At 38.2% G+C, this 20,610-nt stretch overlaps 1 protein-coding gene across 1 annotated transcript; it reads left to right on the top strand.

The window, feature by feature from the left end:
* The first annotated feature begins 4,127 nt into the window (after positions 1–4,127).
* Positions 4,128–20,350, top strand: LOC148674991 (amine sulfotransferase-like). Its single transcript, XM_088625846.1, has 7 exons — positions 4,128–4,418; positions 4,690–4,844; positions 5,263–5,468; positions 16,478–16,604; positions 17,258–17,352; positions 17,550–17,730; positions 19,514–20,350. The coding sequence occupies exons 1-7, from the start codon at positions 4,351–4,353 to the stop codon at positions 19,630–19,632; spliced, it is 951 nt and encodes a 316-aa protein (XP_088481972.1). The 5' UTR covers positions 4,128–4,350; the 3' UTR covers positions 19,633–20,350.
* Positions 20,351–20,610: the final 260 nt, after the last annotated feature.

The following is a 20,610-nucleotide window of genomic DNA, read 5'->3' as shown; positions in this document are numbered from 1 at the left end:
TGTGAGGAAGCAAATAAAAAGGCAAAAAAATACTATATTCTTGGCACATCTATCCCATTTTGAATAATAATTTCAAAACAGCTTTTCCCAGTTCAGAGGAATTATACCACTTAGACTAGGAATAAAGTCAAAACACCACAGTTTATTTAAAAATAAAAATTCTTTAGAATCTGTCAAATAAGAATCCATATTTACAATATCTATATCTTCATACATAGTAACAAATTTTCTTCCTGTACACACTGTAGATGTTAACTGAGCTTTATTTTAAGGGACTTTCTCTGCACTTATGTTTATTTTTTAAGAAGATTTTGAAAGAAGAAGTTGAACCTACAGTGGAAGTGGTTTGAGAACAAAAAGCTTTTGTTGCATTACAGCCTTTGACCTCGTGGACCAATAAACTGTCAATTAATGTGGTACCAAAGGTTATAGCAAGTACAGACTAAGACTTTTTTTCAGTTCAGTTAAATAAATAAAAGTGTTGAATATTGTAAAACATTATTCTAATAATTGTGACTGAATGGGTGTATCAACAAAATACAAGGATTTCTGGGGATGCCACTAATAAACACTAATCACATTTTATGGATGCAGCTTTTGTGGAATTAACAAGATCGTGACCTAGTTACCTGTTCCTCTTCTGGGGAAAACACTCTGTCTACTGTCACCAACTGATACTGCTTAAACAGTAATCTGTAGAGGCGCCTAAGATTGCCAGGTGTCAGGTCACTCCCCAAGAACCTCTTCATTTCCCCTGAAGGGCAACCCGGATCAAATATTAGGAGACAAAAATGTCCATTCTTCTTTTCAATCCCCACAACCTCATTACCATGACCTTTAGAGACAGAAAAAACATTTTTAGCCGAATGTAAAATATGATGTAAAATATGATCATTGAAGAAGACAAGAACTTTTAAAAGCCAATAAAAATAAACCTTGCCAAAACAGTTTGGACTGCATCAAGAGTACAAACAAGCACTTAAAACCTTTATGGAGATGAGTAAAATATTTCTTTTTCTGGAGTACTGTACAGAGTAAACCAAATTCTAATAAACTTTATTTTGCAATGCACCTCTATAAGTAGCTTCTCAAAGCACTTTATAGGAAAAGTAAAAAAAGGTAAAACAAAAGAAAATAGTTAAAGATAGGAGTTAGCAAAATGAGCACAAATAAATAAGGAATTAGAGACGATGCGGGGAGTGGACACAGACACCAATTAAAAGCCTTTCTGAGTAAGTAGGTTTTGAGTCTGGGTGTGAAAGTGCTCAGGGAAGGTGATTCTCCGATATCTTTGGGATAGAATTCCAGAGCTTTGCGGGACAAACGCAAGACCAGAATCAAACAAACGATGACTGTGAGGTGAGGAGCTCGAAGATAAGTCAAATAGGTACTGAGTGGCCAAAAATCTTGGTTAACTACTGTATTTCCTTGTTATTTCCTTATGTAATAGGTTTATTTACCACATACAGAGCTGCAAACAAAAGCTTTTTTTTCCTTCAGAAAACAAAAAGCATTTATTTCCTCAAGAACTGAGTTTACTCATATTTTCAAAGGATGTGCACACCTTCACTTACAAGTGCACATTTACCTTGGTGCTGCAGGTATATTGGAGGCCTGGTGGTCTGGACAACCCTGGGAGGAAGTCTTGCTGCTCTGCTTGTGGCCACAGAATAGTAGCTCCTGACCCACTCAAAGAGCCTGGGATGGGTGTCAGAGGGGCCTGAGGGCCGGTGGAAGTCAACAATGCGACACCTGTTGAAAGAAATCAAAAGAAATCCCTCTTATCATTTTAAACATGTGCCCATTACTCCTGTTAGAATTGCTCTGTTTTAACTGGCACAGTCTTTGTTAGTCACTGGTCCTTGCTCTTGCTATAGTGTATAGCGTGCACTTGCTGTTGCACCTCGCCCGTCTCGTAAAGAGCCACTCACTTCACCCTGAGAGATGTCAGCACAGAATAGATATCGGTGGCTCCTACCCAGGTGCATAAGCCCTGCAGTTTGGGATTTAAGGATCAGCTCCTTCTCTCCATCTTCAATCATTGCCCGCACTCTTGGAACACATGCGACTCCCTTGCCTCTGGGACAAAGAACAAAACAGAACCAGCAGGAAATCACTGAGTCATATCTTCAGATGCCTGGAAAACAAACAAATTCCTCCAGTAAAGTACAGCATAGTGTTGAATATTACACTATTGAATAACCCTAATCAATTACCTACCAAATCTAGTACAGGTTTAATGGCTCACGGTGTAACACACTATGAGATTTTCTGTTTTTTTTTTCATAGAATATTAGGCATCATGAAATACAGAGAAGGAGGATATGGATTCCAATTGTAAGAAAAGGACAAACCTTTCACAGAGAATAAAATTTTAGAATTAAATAAATCCAAACTCAGCTGGTCAGACTAGAAGTATGAGGGAGAAACAGCACAGTCTGTATTTCTCCTGCAGGCTACTATATAAATACAGTGCCTCATCATTTTGCATCCAAATGTTTATGGAGGAGGCCTTTCACCTTCATGTTGTAACCCACACAGTAATGTTGTTTTTCTGTTGCTTGCTTCTGAAGCAAAGCATTATAAGCAAATGATAAAAACTGCTTGCATGAGTACTTTGTGCATGGTGTGTATGATTAATATTCTCCTGATGCTTTACAACAATTCAACAACAATATTTTTACATTTTTATACACAGCTGCCGGGTTTTATTCCAGACTCATTTATATTATAGTTATATTAATTATAGAACTTAAACCTCAGTTGAACTAACCAATTGTGTGACTGAAATACTTGCTAGGTATATTCTACTCAAATGTTTGACATTGCAATTTATTTTTATTTATTCTATATGCAATATTTAAAAGGCAAACTGTGACACGTTAAAGAGTAGAAAATAAATAACAGTTTAAATTATTATTAAATCATTTTTAAAGGTCTGGAGCAAAGACCTGCCAGTGTGTGGGTATTTGGAGCAGTCCTTGTACAGATCCATCTTCAGAAGACAGGACAAAAGCATCTGGAAATTCCTGTAGCCACATCCCCAGCCCTTATCTCCAGCAGAAGAGTGGTAATGATCGGTTTCAGCACAAAGCCACACATGTACAGTGTCTCTTCTTTCTCTGTGATAGTATTCATATAATATTCCAATTACACCTACACAAAAAATAATATTTCACAGAACCCTGGCATCATGTATCCCAGTACAAATTACCCACTTGACTGTGCATATGCAAATTCTTAAAAGTCTTTTAAACCGATTGAGCACATTGAATCCTTACCTTAATATACATTCTATGACTTGTTTTCAAGGATGAGACTGAATTTCAATTTTAAGAAGTTCAAGCAAGGGCAGAAGAGTGGCACAGTGTTTACTATTTCTGCCTCAAAGTCCCTGGGTTCTATTCTGGACCTGGGGTGCTATCTGCATGGAGTTTGCATGTTCTCCCCATGTTGGGTCCTCTGAGTGTTCCGTTTTCCTCCCACAGTCCATAAACATACTAGTAGCTTGACTGGCTTCTTGGAAATAGGCCTTAGCTGTGTGGGCCAGTATTTATGTCTGTTTGTTTGCCCTGCAATGGACTGGCATCCCATCCAGGAAGTACCCTGCTTTGTGCCCATTGCTTGCCAGGATAGGGTACTGTTCTGCCTGAGCCTGTATTGGAAATAGCACTTAGAAAATAGATGGAAAGTTCAAATGATGGACTGGCATCCTGTCTAGGGTTGATTCTGTCTAGTGCCCACTGTCTGCCAGGTTAGGTTCTGGCTCGCCAGTCCTTCAGTGAACTAAGTGCTTATTGAACTTGGACGACCTGCTCTTGAAATAGGATATGCATTGTGAAGAGGGACAACATTAAGAAATAGTCATTCATCAAGCAAAGTTTTTTAAAAAGTCAAACAAAGGGTAGTGCACAATTCCTAAAGATTGTATTCATATTTTTATATTAATTGAGTTGTTTCATTTGTGCACCTATAATCAGAAATTAAAGAAATGTCACAATTTGTCGCTAGCAATATTTATTTTATTAAACTTAATTCAGCAAAACTTTGAAAAGTACCCTTCCCTTTCGTGTCCAATTTTGAGAAACTACAAAATGCGGAACCAACAGGCTGGACACGAGGAGCCGGAGATTCCTGTTCAAGATCAGCAAGCTCTTCGTCGGAGCAGTAGGTATGAAGAGGCACCTCATGCGAAAATAAGAGAGAGAAGAGGCCTCCTTTCATACAGATTTGAGTTTTGTATGTGAGGAAGAAACGTCGGGAATGATTACAAATTTCTGACAGCCGAGGCTGATTGGGCTTGGCTGCCGTCATCCCTCCCTTTTCTTTATACAGTCTATTTAAATTTGGATGAATAATGAAGGATTAAAAGGTTCACGCGTATTTTTTTTCCCCCTCATGTGTGAGATCTGCGTGAGGTACGTAAACGAAATATCAATTACCAGTGTAAAATAACATTGAAATTGCTACCGTAATTATTTAGGAAAAATAGGGAACTTCGTTAAATGTCTTAAATATTAAGTGTTACTCTTTTTTTTTACCATAATGTCAGAGAATGTAAACGAATATTCAGATATTTTAATGGTGAGAAGAAGATATGCATCCACGCATAAGGAGCAACGTAACCGAAATTATATTAGTTACAGAGTGTTCAATGTGATATATTTAACTGAGTTTCTGTTTCGCTAGGATGGAAGATACAAAAGACTGTCAGCCTCCCATGACTTTTAAATACCAAGGATTTAATTTTATTTCTGGTGTGCATGATCAGAAATATCTGGATTCTCTAGAGACATTTGATATCCGAGAAACTGATATTATTGCCGTGACTTATCCTAAATCAGGTAAAGATACCGTTTACTAATCCTATGTTACGACAAAAGATTATTTATTATTTTCATTATTCACAAAAAATGAAATATATATGCCATCTCGACATTGAAGAGAGATTTTGCATTAAAAACAGGTTTGGGGAATTTGATTCCAAATTAACAAATGGTGCAAATTTTGTATCGGAGCAAAAAGGCATTGAACATAGTCATAAGAGTGTATGATGCAAAATCATTTGCAGTTCAAATGAGTAGAGGGATGATTTGAATTAGTTTGCTTTATTCTTTTAACTTGGTTGTTTGACTGAATGAAAAGTGATATTTATATTCCAACTCTGTGTACAAGTGGACAAGATTAGATTAGGATTTAGCCTCCTCTGAGTGTTTGTTTAAAGTTTCTTGAACGTTTTTCTATAAACTGTTTCAAACACAGGCACTACATGGTTGCAGTACCTCCTATCTCTACTGTATTACAGTAATGAGGTAGAGGGAGAAGATGCCAAAATGACAATTGAGGTTGTTCCCTGGATTGAAGTACACATGGAGAAACAAGACTTCTGCAAGAAACCATCCCCACGTTTGTTTGTGTCTCACCTACCCTACAGTCTAATTCCCAACGGTCTGAAAGAAAAAGGAAAGGTGAGATGAGATGAGGTATCTAAAAACTGTAGAAATGTCTGTTTAAAAAATAGTGTTTTAAAACAAAAAAAAAAGACCACGTTTAGATGCAAGAACGTAAACCTGATCTGTCCAAGAGCTCAAGTATCCGGACATCACAGGAAAGCAAATAATAAAACTGATTCTTTGACAAGGAATGTGAACATGGCAAAAATGCACCTTTAACACTGTGTTTCATAAAAAGAATTGTGGGAATAGTGCTTCATAATATACGAGGTTCGGAACAATAGTCTACAACAGAGGGGAACCACACCAACCTGAATTTTGTGCAGTTTCATTTACTGGACAAGATAGGTTTAGGGATTATTGTGCTTTCTGCTGTGGTATATTCAGAGGTCTCCTAGTATAACACTCCCTGTTTGCAGAGTTGTTTTGGGAAGATTACACACCGGTTCTTTAATGTACCTTTTTCCTGCCCACGAGCCACCTGCTGAGAGGTTGGCCTGTCCGTGAGGTCATGCTAATGCATTTTATATATAACAGCCCAGGATTTCAGCTAATTCATTTATTTAATTAATTTTAATATAAAACTTTTATTAACATGCTTTGAAGAACACATCCTAAACAATTTGTAAATGAGAACACAAAGCACACATTTTACAAAGTAGCATTTTAACACTGAAAAGAAATGTATAGGAACATTAATAATGATAAAGATAGATGGCACTTTACTTCAAAATTGCAGCAAATTATAACTTACAGATGCAGCCATTCAAAGTGAGCGGTACAGACACGTACCGCAGGTAAGATGACACGGGGTACCACGGTGCGTGATTGGTTGACCAACAGGGGCACTCGTGGTCCGTTGGTCTGTGGTAGAAAGACTTACTGTAAACGTCTTTACTGTGCCCGTTGTAGATATTGAATTTTACCACTGAAGGGAAATCTTAGTAGCTGAGCATAAAAAGAATAGGAGCATACTGTAACGCGTGTGAAGGCCATAAACTATATTAATTTTGGAACATAAACATACAGTATATGGCTGGTCTCGGTACTTTAAAGAAAAAAATATACACCAGTATTCCATTTCTCCCTAAACATTGTAAGCTTCGAAGTCTTTAACTAACGTGATACCGGAGTCAACAAGCATACTTTTCGAATTTGATTAAAAGGGAATATAATATGGAATCGCGTATCTCAAGAAATTAATAACGATATAATTATATTCATGTTGCAAAAGAACTGCAACGGACATAAAAACTCCCTTGCTTTTAACAGAGCGTTCCATAATTTCTAACTACGAAAATGCCAGGTGAAAGGATTTGTAAACATATTTTGTTAAAGCAAGTCAGTTTTTTCCGCAACACGTAAAATACATTTTTCCAAGAAAGTTTAGCCTTTGTCACTAATGAAACCACTAAATAAAGACATAAATATAGAAATCTTAAGATTTGTTTTATTTAATGTTGGTAGCAGGATGAACTGTCAGAGTGTATATTTTGTCGCAGAGTTGCTGCAAGATGTTAACAGTGAAAAAGGTATTTAGAAATGAGTTATTTCAAGATGAAAAAGAAAACATACACGAAACATGGTTTCATTATGACCAGAATCGGTCTTGAGATATTTTTAACTTGATTTACAGTATTTGAGAGGTATGTCTTAACACCGATACTACAGTGCTTAAGTACTGCTCACGTACTGTATATGTTTCTAGGTTTATATTATGCATTTCATACGGTCAAATTACTTTTGAGCAACTAATAAGAAGCGCGAAACGGTATGCGTTTTAGTTTCGTTTTGTGCTGGGACCCGTGGATTGATTAAAGATATCAAATACATACAAGTCATTTTTTAAATGTTGTAGTTCGTCTTGAAAAAATGTTACGAGTACATCATCTATCAACAATTACACAGGTTCTGTTTCCATATTGCGGATTTTGGTTAGGTATTATCAAATCCGGTGGCGCTGTGTGTTAGTTTTCTGACTCCCATGTCACATGGTCTGTGATTGAAACCTGTAAAACCGGTTTAATTCGTCACAGCCAGCACTCTTCAGGTGTGAGGGTCTTCTGCTCAGAATGAAACGCTAAAATGTTTGTGTATATTCTAATGGTAGTGGGGGCAGGGTGTGTGGCAACAGGTTTGGTTGAAATTGCATTGGAGATCTATGTTCTTCACACCTGAAACATCTTCTCTGAAAGCATTTTCTTCGCAGTTTAACCGATCTTGTTACAGCATGTTACAGTTTACTATTATTAACCATATTAATTTTAAGTGCTTAATGTAAAATCTTGTAAAAATATATTTTCATTGTTCAAATATACATTAAGTCTGACTATCATATAAGAAGTTAAATACAAAACTAAAGAAAAAATAGGGTTAAATATAATTCAAAATATTTTGCTAACAATGTTAACTGTTTATGAATAATAAAATGTATTAACTAAGGAGTAGGATGGCACAGTTGTTAGTATGTTTTTTGTTTTGTTTCTTTTTCATAAATACAACAGTAGAACCTGATGTCTCAGTGGCTTTCAAAATTAAATTATGCATGCAAACCTGTGAACTAGAAAGATAACTAAGATATCCATCCATTATATTCCATAATATCCATGAAATATATGGCGCTGAAATATGTGTGACGCAGTGGTGGCCTGACACGGTGAGGTGCCCTGGCAGCTGTGTGATGCAGTGGTGGTCGGGTATGTAGAGGCGCACTGGCAGCTGTGTGTTGTGACGCAGTGGTGGCCTGGCACGGTTACATGCGCTGGCAGCTGTGTGGTGTGACGCAGTGGTGGCCTGGCACGGTGAGGTGCGCTGACAGCTGTGTGGTGTGACACAGTGGTGGCCTGGCACGGTGAGGTGCGCTGGCAGCTGTGTGGTGTGGCGCAGTTGTGGCCTGGCACGGTGAAGTGCGCTGGCAGCTGTGTGATGCAGTGGTGGCCTGGCACGGTGAAGTGCGCTGGCAGCTGTGTGATGCAGTGGTGGTCGGGTATGTAGAGGTGCACTGGCAGGCCACCACTGTGTCACATAGCTGCAAGCGCACCTCACCGTGCCAGGCCACCACTGCGTCACACCACACAGCTGCCAGCGCACCTCACCGTGCCAGGCCACCACTGCGTCACACCACACAGCTGCCAGCGCACCTCACCGTGCCAGGCCACCACTGTGTCACACCACACAGCTGCCAGTGCACCTCACCGTGCCAGGCCACCACTGCATCACACAGCTGCCAGCGCACCTCACCGTGCCAGGCCACCACTGCGTCACAACACACAGCTGCCAGCGCATGTAACCGTGCCAGGCCACCACTGCGTCACACCACACAGCTGCCAGCGCACCTCACCGTGCCAGGCCACCACTGCGTCACACCACACAGCTGCCAGCGCACCTCACCGTGCCAGGCCACCACTGCGTCACACCACACAGCTGTCAGCGCACCTCACCGTGCCAGGCCACCACTGCATCACACAGCTGCCAGCGCACCTCACCGTGCCAGGCCACCACTGTGTCACAACACACAGCTGCCAGTGCGCCTCTACATACCCGACCACCACTGCATCACACAGCTGCCGGGGCACCTCACCGTGTCAGGCCACCACTGCGTCACACATATTTCAGCGCCATATATTTCATGGATATTATGGAATATAATGGATGGATATCTTAGTTATCTTTCTAGTTCACAGGTTTGCATGCATAATTTAATTTTGAAAGCCACTGAGACATCAGGTTCTACTGTTGTATTTATGAAAAAGAAACAAAACAAAAAACATACTAACAACTGTGCCATCCTACTCCTTAGTTAATACATTTTATTATTCATAAACAGTTAACATTGTTAGCAAAATATTTTGAATTATATTTAACCCTATTTTTTCTTTAGTTTTGTATTTAACTTCTTATATGATAGTCAGACATAATGTATATTTGAACAATGAAAATATATTTTTACAAGATTTTACATTAAGCACTTAAAATTAATATGGTTAATAATAGTAAACTGTAACATGCTGTAACAAGATCGGTTAAACTGCGAAGAAAATGCTTTCAGAGAAGATGTTTCAGGTGTGAAGAACATAGATCTCCAATGCAATTTCAACCAAACCTGTTGCCACACACCCTGCCCCCACTACCATTAGAATATACACAAACATTTTAGCGTTTCATTCTGAGCAGAAGACCCTCACACCTGAAGAGTGCTGGCTGTGACGAATTAAACCGGTTTTACAGGTTTCAATCACAGACCATGTGACATGGGAGTCAGAAAACTAACACACAGCGCCACCGGATTTGATAATACCTAACCACAATCCGCAATATGGAAACAGAACCTGTGTAATTGTTGATAGATGATGTACTCGTAACATTTTTTCAAGACGAACTACAACATTTAAAAAATGACTTGTATGTATTTGATATCTCTAATCAATCCACGGGTCCCAGCACAAAACGAAACTAAAACGCATACCGTTTCGCGCTTCTTATTAGTTGCTCAAAAGTAATTTGACCGTATGAAATGCATAATATAAACCTAGAAACATATACAGTGCCTTGCGAAAGTATTCGGCCCCCTTGAACTTTTCAACCTTTTGCCACATTTCAGGCTTCAAACATAAAGATATAAATTTTTTATTTTATGTGAAGAATCACCAACAAGTGGGACACAATTGTGAAGTGGAACGAAATCTATTGGATTTTTGAAACTTTTTTAACTAATAAAAAAATGAAAAGTGGGGCGTGCAAAATTATTCGTCCCCTTTACTTTCAGTGCAGCAAACTCACTCCAGAAGTTCAGCGAGGATCTCTGAATGATCCAATGTTGTCCTAAATGACTGATGGTGATAAATAGAATCCACCTGTGTGTAATCAAGTCTCTGTATAAATGCACCTGCTCTGTGATAGTCTCAAGGTTCTGTTGAAAGCGCAGAGAGCATCATGAAGACCAAGGAACACACCAGGCAGGTCCGTAATACTGTTGTGGAGAAGTTTAAAGCCGGATTTGGATACAAAAAGATTTCCCAAGCTTCAAACATCCCAAGGAGCACTGTGCAAGCGATCATCTTGAAATGGAAGGAGTATCGGACCACTGCAAATCTACCAAGACCTGGCCGTCCCTCTAAACTTTCAGCTCAGACAAGGAGAAGACTGATCAGAGATGCAGCCAAGAGGCCCATGATCACTCTGGATGAACTGCAGAGAACTACAGCTGAGGTGGGAGAGTCTGTCCATAGGACAACAATCAGTCTTACACTGCACAAATCTGGCCTTTATGGAAGAGTGGCAAGAAGAAAGCCATTTCTCAAAGATATCCATAAAAAGTCTCGTCTAAAGTTTGCCACAAGCCACCTGGGAGACACCCCAAACATGTGGAAGAAGGTGCTCTGGTCAGATGAAACCAAAATCGAACTTTTTGGCCACAATGCAAAACGATATGTTTGGCGTAAAAGCAACACAGCTCATCACCCTCAACACACCATCCCCACTGTCAAACATGGTGGTGGCAGCATCATGGTTTGGGCCTGCTTTTCTTCAGCAGGGACAGGGAAGATGGTTAAAATTGAGGGGAAGATGGATGCAGCCAAATACAGGACCATTCTGGATGAAAACCTGTTGGAGTCTGCAAAAGACCTGAAACTGGGATGGAGATTTATCTTCCAACAAGACAATGATCCCAAACATACAGCAAAATCTACAAAGGAATGGTTCACAAATAAACGTATCCAGGTGTTTGAATGGCCAAGTCAAAGTCCAGACCTGAATCCAATCGAGAATCTGTGGAAAGAGCTGAAAACTGCTGTTCACAAACGCTCTCCATCCAACCTCACTGAGCTCAAGCTGTTTTGCAAGGAAGAATGGGCAAGAATTTCAGTCTCTCGATGTGCAAAACTGATAGAGACATACCCCAAGCGACTTGCAGCTGTAATCGCAGCAAAAGGTGGCTCTACAAAGTATTAACGCAAGGGGGCCGAATAATTTTGCACGCCCCACTTTTCATTTTTTTTATTAGTTAAAAAAGTTTCAAAAATCCAATAGATTTCATCCACTTCACAATTGTGTCCCACTTGTTGGTGATTCTTCACATAAAATAAAAAATGTATATCTTTATGTTTGAAGCCTGAAATGTGGCAAAAGGTTGAAAAGTTCAAGGGGGCCGAATACTTTCGCAAGGCACTGTACGTGAACAGTACTTAAGCACTGTAGTATCGGTGTTAAGACATACCTCTCAAATACTGTAAATCAAGTTAAAAATATCTCAAGACCGATTCTGGTCATAATGAAACCATGTTTCGTGTATGTTTTCTTTTTCATCTTGAAATAACTCATTTCTAAATACCTTTTTCACTGTTAACATCTTGCAGCAACTCTGCGACAAAATATACACTCTGACAGTTCATCCTGCTACCAACATTAAATAAAACAAATCTTAAGATTTCTATATTTATGTCTTTATTTAGTGGTTTCATTAGTGACAAAGGCTAAACTTTCTTGGAAAAATGTATTTTACGCGTTGCGGAAAAAACTGACTTGCTTTAACAAAATATGTTTACAAATCCTTTCACCTGGCATTTTCGTAGTTAGAAATTATGGAACGCTCTGTTAAAAGCAAGGGAGTTTTTATGTCCGTTGCAGTTCTTTTGCAACATGAATATAATTATATCGTTATTAATTTCTTGAGATACGCGATTCCATATTATATTCCCTTTTAATCAAATTCGAAAAGTATGCTTGTTGACTCCGGTATCACGTTAGTTAAAGACTTCGAAGCTAACAATGTTTAGGGAGAAATGGAATACTGGTGTGTATTTTTTTCTTTAAAGTACCGAGACCAGCCATATACTGTATGTTTATGTTCCAAAATTAATATCGTTTATGGCCTTCACACGCGTTACAGTATGCTCCTATTTTTTTATGCTCAGCTACTAAGATTTCCCTTCAGTGGTAAAATTAGATATGAATATTCAATACTTAAACGGGCACAGTTAAGACATTAAATATACATATACATACTGTATACAGTACAGTTTGCATACGGTAATATGTTTATGTTACGCGATTAAAAAATAAATAAATAAAACTGAAAGGTCCAGCACCAGCTGGATTCGAACACACAACCTGCCAGTTGGTAGTCACGCACCTAGACCAGTAGGCTACAAGACCGCTCGCATGAACAGGCAGGCGAAACGGCCCTACACAGCCCTGCCGCAGCACACGGATATAATCATACCGTTATTAAATTCTTGAGATACGCGATTCCATATTATATTCCCTTTTAATTAAATTCTAAAAGTATGCTTGTTGACTCCTGTATCACGTTCGTTAAAGACTTCGAAGCTTACAATGTTTAGGGAGAAATGGAATACCGGTGTGTATTTTTCCAAGTATGTCCAAAGTCATCCATTATTAATACTATTAGTAATATCTTCAGTAAAGGCTTTGATGCATAAATATTTCTGATAAAGGTAGGTTGTGTACTTTTGTCCAACTGAGCAATCTTGCTTTCATAAAATATACCAACATTTTAATGACTGATGATTAACATGCTGTAATACACAGTTCAAAATTAAAGGCTCAAATGCTGTAAATGAGAGGTTAAGCTTCCCCTGGCGGTTTTACAAGGCGACGGCGGATAGTTTCCGGCAGAGCGTCAAATGATACGTGACACCACGTGATACCGCGTGACACCGCGACACGCCCACCGGGGTATGCCGCGAAATACCTCACCCATTTGAATGGCTGCGTCTGTACCAAGTCCTGCTCCTTATAGATCCTGAAGGAAAATGGAGATGTTACAGTAGCCCAGCCCAAGACAAGCAAAAACAGACATCAGAATAGACTAAAACGTAAAATAAGTACAGCACTGCAAAATAAAATAGGTGTGTGCAAAATATGCTAATAGTCACTGTAAAACAATAAAATAAGTGCATAGGTGTGTATATAGATTGAAAGTACCACAGTATAATACTGGGCCCCTTGCTCTTCAGCATTTACATGTTCCCACTTGGTCAGCTTTTAAGATCACATGGCCTCAGCTTTCATTTTTACGCTAACGATACTCAAATATACATCCATACCAAACCCGACACTGATGTGGCTGTCTCTATTCTATCTAATTGCATCTCTGACATAAAAATTTGGATGACTCAAAACTTCCTTCATCTTAACTGTGACAAGACTGAAGTCATGCTTATTGGTACCCCCCATCAACTTCGTAAAGCCAGTCCTGTAACCCTATCTGTAGATGGCTCTGTACTTGAGCTTCAATCAAAATTGAAAAACCTTGGGGTTATATTCGATTCTGGCTTAACATTCGACCCACATGTACAGCATACTGTCAAAACATATTTTTTTTCACCTTAGAAATATCGCAAGACTACGCCCTATGCTATCATTAACTGTGGCTGAAAAGCTTATCTTATCTTGTGAAATCTTCTTATTTATTGTTGTAGCCTTCTTATTTATTGTTAATGTCATCCTGTAAAGCGCTATATAAAAGTATATTTTATTATTATTATTATTCTAAACAGTATATCAATGCAGTGTCCAAAAAGTACATTAGTGCAACATGCTGTCCATAGATGAGCAGATGGAGGGCTAGCAGTCCTAGCCTAGTGCAGTGTTATACACCCTGACAACTACCAGGAGGAAGGACCTGTGGTAACGTTCCCTTCAACACCGTAGCTGGAGCAGTCTGTTACTAAAAGTGCTCCGCTGCCCAGTAACAGTCCCATGAAGCGGATGAGAGGCATTGTTCATAATGGCTGTGAGGTTGATCAGCAACCTTCTCTCTGCCACCACCTCCAGGGGGTCGACGGTCAGCCTTCTTGACGAGTTTATTGAGTCGATTTACTATACATCTCTTGTCATGATGCTGCTGCCCTAACACATAACAGTGTAGAAGATGGCCGCTGCCACCACTCATTCATAAATAAATGTGTAGCAGTGTTTCACTTATACCAAAGGACCTGAGCCTCCGAAGAAAATGGAGCCGGTTCTGACCTTTCTTGTGCAGAGTGTCAGTGTTAACAGTCCACTCCAGCTTATCATCCAGGTGTACCCCTAAGTACTTGTAGGACTGCATCACCTCTATGTCCTCACCCTGGATGGAAACAGGGTTCAGCGGAAACTTATTCCTCCTTTGTAGGAAGGAATTGTAGAAATGAAATTGAGTAAGACATAAAAAACAAGTGCACTCAATAATAAGGGAGGTGAGATCAATAAGGCTGAGCAGATGGGATAGTTTTGTAAAGAATCTATAAATTAATTTGCCAATATTTTCAGGAGGCAGAATCATCAATTACATCTTCATATGATAGCAGTCAACCCACTGCATACGTGATACTCATGATGGTCTTGTGCTATTGCTGAATTCACTGTCAAAGGGAGAGTAACTGCAATCTAAAGTTCTTACATCTTCTAGTTTTTTTTTGATTCCCATGCTTTGTAATGGTAAAAACATAATTTGGAGAAGCCAACATAACTGCTTTTGACGTGATAGTGTCACACATTTCAAACACTTCAGTGTTTTTACAGTGAGGTATTTTTGTTTGATTACTCATTTGCCTGCTCTAAAGAAACTGTTACATTGCGTTCTCTGATTTTTACATTTGGATTGTAGGGATGGGGAACATGTTTTAAATGATCAATGTTTTCAAAGATATTTCTAGTCCTTTCTTTTGCAGTCAGTCTTCAATCAAAGAGATTTTAGTGGAGACTGAGAATTAACACAACCAGGCACTGGCGTATCCAACTTGAAGTGTTTTATTGAAGTTAAGATTAAGAACAGGGCAACTCAAAAGTTAATCAAGTTGAATAGTCCAGTGCCCCATGAAGAGCTGGCAAGATCTAGGGATTGTGATGGTCATCTACAGCTCCTGGTGATTAATGAAGACCGAAAATGAAGTTAGTGAGAAGATCTAATGACTTCTGTGAGTATCGCCAAGTGAAGCGCAGCCTAGAAGGAAGAAGACTTGCTTTCTTGCTCAAAAGGAGAACAATGGGAGAGTTCTGACTCTGGCAGGTGTCTGAAAGACTAGGGACAGACCACTCAAAACATGACAAACTGAAGTGAATTGTTGGTAGTGTTGGGATTGTGGAGATGTGTGCTGATGTTTGTAACAGCACCTCTTTCCGCATATTTTTGAGAGCACCCACATATGGTGATGTTTTGGAAACAAATGTTGGGGAAAAAAACTGTCTTCACTCAGGTTAGGAGATTGTCAAACAGAAATCTTTTATTCAATCCGCTGAAGGGGAGCATAGCACGCAGTCAGGGTTTCCCCTAGCACTCCGTAAATATGCTCTCTTGACTGAAGTTACACTTTCCTTTTTATACATTAAATGTAGGCTAGACTTTAACCTATCAAAGGAACATGCAAGGCACAGGACACTGTCAGAAGTCTCTCAAACACAAACAGGACAGGAACATGCCATTTGGCATGGAGAAAGACAGTTGTCTTAGGTGCAAACAGAAAACCTTTCCCATGCATAGTCACTGTCTTGACCCTTCTCAGGAGTTCATCACTTGGTCTTCCACAAAAATCAAATCTTGTTTTTTTTTCCCCCCCGTACTAATCTAAATTAGCATAGTCCTTGTTTTCACCTAAAAATCTTGCTAAACAATCTCTACTCTTGACCCCTTGAAGTAGGTTTGATGGCTCTGCTTGGCTGGTCTGACTACAGCAAACAATATGATGCTTTAGGAGCCTTTTTATTCCCATCCCCGACATCATTGGATTCTGTCCTGTTGTCATTTAGAGTATATGTAGCTCTCCGACGTCCAGATCGTTTTGGTGCTGTTGAGGCAGTGTTGATTACTGTGCTCTAATGTAGCTGTTTCATTTTATTTTAAGGAACCTTTGGTAGGATTTAAGGGATTTTTGTGACAGACTAGGTGTTGAAATGCTGTATTTTGTTTTCAGTTCCTTCACTTTTTTTTTTAAGATTCGATATACTGGATTAATTTTTGTGACTTGTAAAAGCCAAATATTATGTGTCCTGTTATGGTTTTTTTTTTTACACTTTTGTAGGTCATTTATGTTGCCAGAAATCCCAAAGATGTTGCTGTGTCATTTTTCCATTTCCATAATTTTTCTAATTTTCTGGAAAACCAAGAAAGCTTTGATGATTTTTTGAATAAGTTTCTTCATGGGAATGGTAAGCTTTATCGTTAACAACAACAACAACAACTTAAATGTTGTGTATTAATAAAGTCAGTTCTTATTCAGGTACAGTATATATTACCAGGTGTGCTGTTGCTAATTCTAGTTATTCTACACATTACTTTTTAGCAGTGTTCTAAAATATAATGACTGTTTCAGCATTCAAATCATGTTTACTAAAAAGAATTAACACCCTCTTGGGATTGAATTTAGAGCATAGATCAGAACATTTGCAGGATAAGCCTGAGTTGCTTTTTTTCTCATTTATAACATTTGCATTTTATAATCAGGGTCATATTCTCTGACTGTGTAGAAGCAGTTCTAGATGAACAATTTGCTTTATCTGTTCCCTGAGCTGACAGTGCACAACTCTGATACTTGAAGATCCCAAATGACACAATTTTATATCTCCTTTGAAATTATTTTCTAACAAAAAATGTAAAATTGGTTTAACAGGGATAATAATTGTTTCAGATAAGAAGCTTGGGTGGAATCCTGAAGATGTTGTGCATCGATGTCTATGTAATGTTAACTAGCGATGCCCTTATTCCATTATTTTCATTGTGATATTAATGTACACATTTTACTTACTACAATTCACCTTGAACCAGACATCCATATTTTTGTCTTTTTTTTTTATATATACAGTTTTTGGAAGCTCTTGGTTTGACCACATTAAAGACTGGAACAGTCATAAACATGAGTTTGACTTCCTGTACATCACATATGAGGAAATGATCAAGGTAAAGACACTGCTGCATTCCAGATCAGGAAAAATCATTTAAGTTTTAATAGAAATTAAACTTAATTGAACTGTTGATGTTTGATGATGATGAAAAATGGTATTTTAAACACAGTTATAATTGTTTTATGGTACTTTTTACTTCAGTCCTGAAAAAAGTACTTCAGTTACAATGTGAAATTACAACCTTTGTTGTAGGACTTGCAGAGTTCTGTACTCAAAATCTCACACTTTCTTGGCAAGAAGCTGGATGACAAAACAGTTGATATGATTGTGGAAAACGGCTCTTTCAAGAACATGAAGAACAATCCAGTTGCCAATTCAGAGAGATTTTCTTCCGAATATTTTGAACGTAGCAAAGGCTCCTTTCTTAGAAAAGGTAATCGATTGTTATACTTAACCTAAGGTAACAGCAGAGTGCACAACGCTTAGTGTACTCTTATTACATGTCAGGATGTGAAACATGGATTTAAGAAAGCGTGAGATGAAACTAAGTCTCACTGGTCCATCCAGTATCTTTTACAGGTACAAACAAATACATGTTGACGTACATTACTTTGAGAAATTCTTGTGATATTTGTAAAACCTTGTTAAAACAATTTCTACCATCAGGTTGAATAAAAAGGACTCCGAGCAGATATGAGTGACATGGTGGTACAGTGTTCAGCATTGTTGCCTCACAGGACTGGGACGCTGGGTTCAATTCTGGATCCTGGGTGCTATTTGTGTGGATTTTTGTTCTCCCTGTTTTTGCTTGGGTTACCTCTGGGTGCTTTAATGTCCTCCCATAGTTCAAGGAAACATAGGTAGCCTAATTGGTGCTGGGAAAATTTGCCCTGGTGTGAGTGTGTGTAGTTTTGTCTATGGGTGCTGTTTAATGGATCCAGAGTGTATCCCACCTTGCACCTGTTGCTTGCCGTGACAGGCTTCAGCTTTCCTGTGACATCTACCAGATAAAGTGGTTAGAAATCAGCTGGATGTATAGACATCAAACCCCCCCCCTCATTAAAATAAGCTCACTTGGTGCTTTTTTTTTTACATGACTTTAGGCTTTTCAGGAAACCTGTGGACATGGCATAGTTGTCAGCACCTATATCTAAACACAGTTACCTTAATACAGTCCTCAGATTTAACTGTTTTTTATCATCTCCTGACTTGGCTGATTTGCAAAATATTCTCTCATCAGTCTGTTAACCAGTAATGAAAAGAATTCTCATACATGAAGAATAATGCTATTATTTTCAGAAAATCCTTCTTGAACAAGCACTTTAATCTTTCCTATTTTATTGGAAACCCATTGTTAGTGATAATAATACCCTTTCCTCACACAAATGAATGGCCAATTGTGCCTGAATTCTAACACAAAACTCAATATGAGACTGAGTCTGGCATGCTCTCCCAAACTATTTTATTAAAAAATCTATATGAATAATACTGTACTACAGCATGCTATTATTCTGATAAAGAACTGAATATTCATGTTAAAATTACAATGCAGCAATACTTAGAAATGTATAGAGTGTATTCATGTATCTGTAAAGAGCACTTCATTTAGTGGGAAGTCAGTATTGGTAGTTAGTTGGATATTGCATTCAGTGATGGTAAGGTGCGATCTGTTAACCTGCAAATATTTGCTAACCCTTTTCCTTTCAACAGACATTGCTGTGAAAGATGAAAAAATTCAGGATATCAATAATTGGTAATATTTGGGCCTTAATGGATTGCCTTTCACACAGGAGGCAAAAAGTGCCCTAACCATTTTTCACTGGAACATGTTTCCTTTTGAATATTTTCCAGTGTTGGTGAAGTTTATTCTCTAGATGAAAATCTGGGGAGGGGAACAACTGGTGGAAGATAGAGATCATTTTCAATACCACTCTGAACAAATGAGTATTGAAGTGTAAAACCTGTTCCTCTGAATAAAACAATCAAAAGCTACCTTAATAACCCAGCTAATGTTTCATAATGAAGAAACTGCATTTCCTAAAGGTACTTTAGGTAGATTGTAATGAAAAAAAAATAATTCATGATGGTTAAACAAGCAGAACAGAACAAAAGATGGGGTGGTACTGGCTTTCCTTTTGCTTGCAGTGGTTAAGTGATAATATTAATGCTCTGTCTGCAGGTAATAAAGCAAAACCTGTTATTTAATTTCCTTTCAGGAAAAGTTGGGGACTGGAAGAACATATTCACTGTGGCTCACAATGAGAAGTTTGATGAGTTCTACTGGAAGAAAATGAAAGATGTTCCTCTAGATTTCATTTGGGATCTTTGTGAATAGAGCCACCTACTGTATACTTCAACCTACTTTTGCTTCTTCTGCAGAGTAAGATATTGAATCTATTGAAATATAAAGTGTATTTGCCATACAGAAACTTTCACACAATTGAATACTAATACATATTGTAACATTTATAACCTCAACTTTGTAAACAAAACCAATGTAACTCAATCAAAAGTGTGAATTTGCAGTTGGGTGGTGGTTATAAGCCTCTGTCCCATTATTATGCTGCTCACTGGTGCTTGATTGATTGGCTCACTAGCAGAAGTGTTCCCATACAATATAAAAAAAGTTCAGGACTCACAAGCTTAGGTGGGAATTACAGAAAAATAAAAATCTAACTTAATGCCAGAAACCATATGGGGAAAAAATACTAAGTGATACACATGGTAGACATTAACAATCGAGAACTAGAAGCCCTGAGTACAGTGCACCTAGTAAGCACACCTTACTCACTTAATCATAAGTATAATTAACTATGTACTTTGTGGGAAGCATTAATCTCGACAGTGGTTGATCCGTGGAAATAAAAATCACTTTCTTCTTCATCCTTTTCACTGTTGATCTTAAAGCAGTATCGAGCCCTTAATCCCAGTTTAAATTAATAAAACTAGTGAACAACTACCAAAGTTATTTAAGCTTTGATTACCTTGTTAATTAATTTGCTCTTTTTGTGCTTTATCCTTCTAATATTCTATAAAGTGTACAATTAGAGCTACATGAGTATCTTGGTTTTCTTGCTTGTAAAACTGAATCAAAACCAGATATCATCTCTGGTTCTGGAAAACTCCAAATCAGGAATATTTACAGTAACTATTGCATCAGCTATTTCTCAAGACTATAATTTTTAGTAATTAAATCACATAAGCTGTTAAATTTATTTAACTAATTTAACTAATTAAATACATGTTTTTAGCTTAATTTTACATATTTAAATAAATTTAATAACAAATGAATTATTTGAATAATAATACCTGT

This window comes from Lepisosteus platostomus, chromosome 3 (assembly GCF_059453375.1).
Source record: "Lepisosteus platostomus isolate fLepPlt1 chromosome 3, fLepPlt1.hap1, whole genome shotgun sequence".
Taxonomy (NCBI): domain Eukaryota; kingdom Metazoa; phylum Chordata; class Actinopteri; order Semionotiformes; family Lepisosteidae; genus Lepisosteus; species Lepisosteus platostomus.
Note: the sequence above shows the minus strand (reverse complement) of the source record. Positions and strands in the feature narration are given on the sequence as shown.

Bases quoted from the DNA above. Each gene is read 5' to 3' on its own strand.
- LOC148674991 (XM_088625846.1), top strand. From the start codon at position 4,351: ATGAATAATGAAGGATTAAAAGGTTCACGCGTATTTTTTTTCCCCCTC. The intron at 5,469-16,477 runs GTGAGATGAGAT...ACACTTTTGTAG, and splicing joins GTCTGAAAGAAAAAGGAAAG to GTCATTTATGTTGCCAGAAA. The intron at 17,353-17,549 runs GTAAAGACACTG...CCTTTGTTGTAG, and splicing joins CATATGAGGAAATGATCAAG to GACTTGCAGAGTTCTGTACT.